Here is a 3751-nt window from a genome sequence, read left to right on the forward strand (position 1 = left end):
GAGTTCAAGACCAGCCTGGGCTACAAAGTGAGCTCAAGGCCAGCCTGAACTGCACAGCAAGACCCTATCTCAAAAAGACAAAAAAAAGGAATCAATAACAAATGCTGGCAGGGGTGCAGGGGAAAAGGAACTCTTCTCTACTGTTGGTTGGAGTGTAGACTGACACAACCACTGACACAACCACAAATCAGTGTGAAGATTCCTCAGAAAACAAGGACTAGAGATCCCATTTGACCCAGTTATTCCCCTTCTTAGTATCTTCCCAAAAAGCATCATACGACAGCAATATATGTACTCATGTTTATAGCAGCACAGTTTACAATATCTTGAAAATAGCCCAAATGCCCATCAACCAATGAATGGATAAAGATGTGGTTTTTATACAATGGAGTACTACTCTCTAACAAAGAAGGCTAAGCTTGAGATATTCATTTCTAGCTAAACAGGTGCCCCTGAGACCATACTCTTAAATGAAATAAACCAGACACATACGAAAATACTACACAGTTTCTCTGGTGTTAGAAACCAAAAGTGTAAATAAGGATCAAAATATATAACAGATATTGGAAAATGGAAAGAAAATGTTCAGATGAGAAGGGGAACAAGGAAAGGGGCAGGGAAAAAGTAAGGAAGGGACAAAAAAAAGAACAGAAGAGAAAAATGGAAACAAAGCTTTTTTAAATGAAGGGAAGAGGGGTTGAAGGGGAGGGGAGGGGAATGAGAAAAAACAAGCAGCAAGATATATCATGTACAGGTACAAATTCCATATGATGAATGTTATCATTATGTATATCTAAAATATACCAATAAAATAAAAATTAAAAAAAACAAAGCTCAGGAAGGACTGTGTGGATGGAAGGTCAGCAGCCCAACATGCAGGCCAGCCCCACCCTACTCCATGGGGTGGGAAAAGGTAGACAGCAGGGTGAAGGGTGCAGTGCTCCCCACAGACAGGACACAGCCCTGGACATGAAGGCACAGGGGCACACACTTATAAAAGAGAAACCTAGTGTCACCTGAGCCCTGGCTGAACCGCGAGCACCCACACAGGATTCTCCTATCAGAGGAGCTATCCCCGGGAAAGGGCTGGACAGCCCAGGACCCAAGGTTCCACCCTCCACTCTTGGACCCCACCACTGAGCGTGCACCACTGCACCCTGCTCCAGGCAAAGGTGCTACAAGGACAGCTCAGCCAGCTCCCAAATCCCCAATGCACAGGGACACAACAGAGCCATGCCATACCACGTATGGGGACTCGGGGAAGGAGCCATCTGTCTACACGCTGACACACGGGGGACCCGGGAGATGCGCAGTCCACACACCCAAGTGAGGGCAGCTCAGTCCATTTTCTCAAACCCCAGGGCCCCACAAGACTTACTTGGACACCAGGACAGCAGCCGCGTCTCGAGCTTTGTCGCTGACAAGCAAGTAGGACTACGAGAATTTGACATGTTTCAATTACTATTCTTATCTTTATTCTAAGTTTCCTACAATGATTGTGTATTATTTATACAATATTAAAAGTCAAGTATAAAATAATTCCTTAATTTCTCTTACCATTACCACTAAATTTCTCCTACTTTCTAATGCTTAACAGAGTACTTGCATGATTTATAAAGAAATGTTTGCTAACATAAACCTGACCTCTGAGCTATCACAATTCCAAAATAAACTTAGGTGGAATTTTACCTCACTGAAAAAAAATACTAGCAGTTAAAGCAACAGATAAATACCAAAAGCTTACCTAAATACCACAAGCTTACACTTCAGGACAGCATTAACTAGCATTTATTGTAAAAGAGGACATGACTAACAGCTGGTCACATACACAGTCACACCCACCTCTGCTATCTGCAGAATGCGGTCCATGATGGGCATCTGTGCCTGCCCCACCTGGGTGCCCAGGTTCCCGTCAAGGCGTGAAAGGTCGAAAGGGATCAGGCAGGTCATGGAGAGCCACAGCAAAAGCATGTAGCGGGTCTCCCATGTCTAAGAGAGAATGAAAAGGCAGAATGAAATCACAGAACTGACTACTACGATCCCCAGACAGTCCTGCTGCCCTCTCTCAGCCCACCAATGCCATCCATCCAAGAGCAAGGGAAGCAGAAGTCCACTGGCCCACCCTACATCCCTGTGGCATCCCCACCGTGCACATTCAACCCGGTCTCAGCTAACTTGGCAAAAAACACAAACATTAAAGTGAACACAGGAGGAGCTGGGGATTTAGCTCAGCGGCAACAGCGCCTGACTGGCAAGCGCAAGGTCGTGAGTTCGGTTCCCGGTACCGGAGAAAAACCAAAAAAATAAAAAAATAAAGTAAACACAGGAAAACCATACCCACAAAGTGGCTGCTCTTCACTGACACCTTTCAAAGTGCAAACTAGTCTTATAAGGAGGGAAATCCAGTCTGATGTAATGGTGCATGCCTGAGATCACAGCTCCTTAGAAAGGGATCATAAGTTTGAGTCCAGCCTGAACAACTCAGCAAAACATACCCTGGGCTCAATCCTATCCACAATACTCACACATACACACACACACAAAAAAAGTGAAAAATAGAAGACCTCTGAATAAAGAAGAAAAGGAGTACCCTCAGGGGCTGGAGGTATAGCTCAGTTGTGGAGCACTTGCCTAGTATGTGCAAGGCTCTGGGTTCAATCCCTAGCACCACAAAAAGAAAAAAATGACCTTACTTTCAGTAATCAATAAAACACGCATCCACTGAGGGCCTCAGAAAAATAAGGAAAGAAGGGTGCCCAGCACAGAGGACAGCCGCAAAAGGCCCAGGAGTCGTCCACTATGTTTAGAACAGTCAAGATGAGGCAACGCGTGACGCACACAGTCAAAGCTATGCTTTCCTACATGCATGTTGTGCAGCAGGACCCACATGCGGGCCGCTAGCATCCAGGAGCTTGGACTCAGCAAGCTACTCCAAGTCTTGGCTCCTGAAGGTGACTCACTGGCAGACTGCTCGTGTGCCAGAGCCTGCCTTCCTTCCGGAGTCTGCAGTCTGTACCAGCCAGGCCTGAGTGCCTGTGTAAGCAGGCCCAGGAAAACATGGACCCCAGGTCTCAAGACCATCTGGGGAACAAGTGCCTATGTGATGCAACCAGCAGAACGGTGGACTCCACCCTTGCTGAGTGTGCTCTGCATCCTTGTTGTAAACCACCACAGCCCACAGGATGAGTGTGTTGTGTCCTATGGGTCCCCAGGGAATCCCAGTGGACTTGCACGATCCTGGGGACCCAGCACAGCACATTTCAAGTTAAAAAGCATATTTTTTTCTCTATAAAGAAGAACAATTTAAAGTAACATGCATAAAAAAGCGCCTGCCTGGCAAGCGCAAGGTCGTGAGTTCGGTTCCCGGTACCAGAGAAAAACCAAAAAAATAAAAAATAAAAAAAAATAAAGTAACATGCATAGAAACTAGAGAGAAAGGTGAGGTAAAACTGAAGGAAGCGGGAGACAGAGCTGTCAGCAAGGAGTGCAGCCAGCAGGGACAGGGGCTCACCTCATGGTCTGTGGGGTTCTGGTCCGAGATCATATCTAACACAGACTGTACATCAGCTACTTCATGAGGAAATAAACGAAGAAATATTTTATATCCTCGAACCTACCAAATAAAGACACTGAATTACTACATAGTTAGAAAATACAGAAAGCAGCAAAGCTATCTTTTCCCTTTCTCATCAAAAGCCATCACCTTATGGTGGTGCATCCCATGGTGGTGCATGCCTATAATCCCAGCACT

The 3751-nt window shown here is 45.7% G+C and overlaps 1 protein-coding gene across 2 annotated transcripts in view; it reads right to left on the reverse strand.

The window, feature by feature from the left end:
* Tbcd (tubulin folding cofactor D) overlaps positions 1-3751 on the reverse strand; it is a 160437-nt gene that overhangs the window by 131176 nt on the left and 25510 nt on the right. For both annotated transcript variants that reach the window (XM_013506004.1, XM_005407182.2), the window contains exons 4-6: positions 3512-3613; positions 1843-1989; positions 1379-1434 (exon numbers count right to left, since the gene is read on the reverse strand). In XM_013506004.1, coding sequence (XP_013361458.1) covers positions 1379-1434; positions 1843-1989; positions 3512-3613 — 305 coding nt within the window. The remainder of the gene's footprint in view (positions 1-1378; positions 1435-1842; positions 1990-3511; positions 3614-3751) is intronic.

Source organism: Chinchilla lanigera, unplaced genomic scaffold (assembly GCF_000276665.1).
Source record: "Chinchilla lanigera isolate Chin_1 unplaced genomic scaffold, ChiLan1.0 scaffold00105, whole genome shotgun sequence".
Lineage (NCBI taxonomy): Eukaryota > Metazoa > Chordata > Mammalia > Rodentia > Chinchillidae > Chinchilla > Chinchilla lanigera.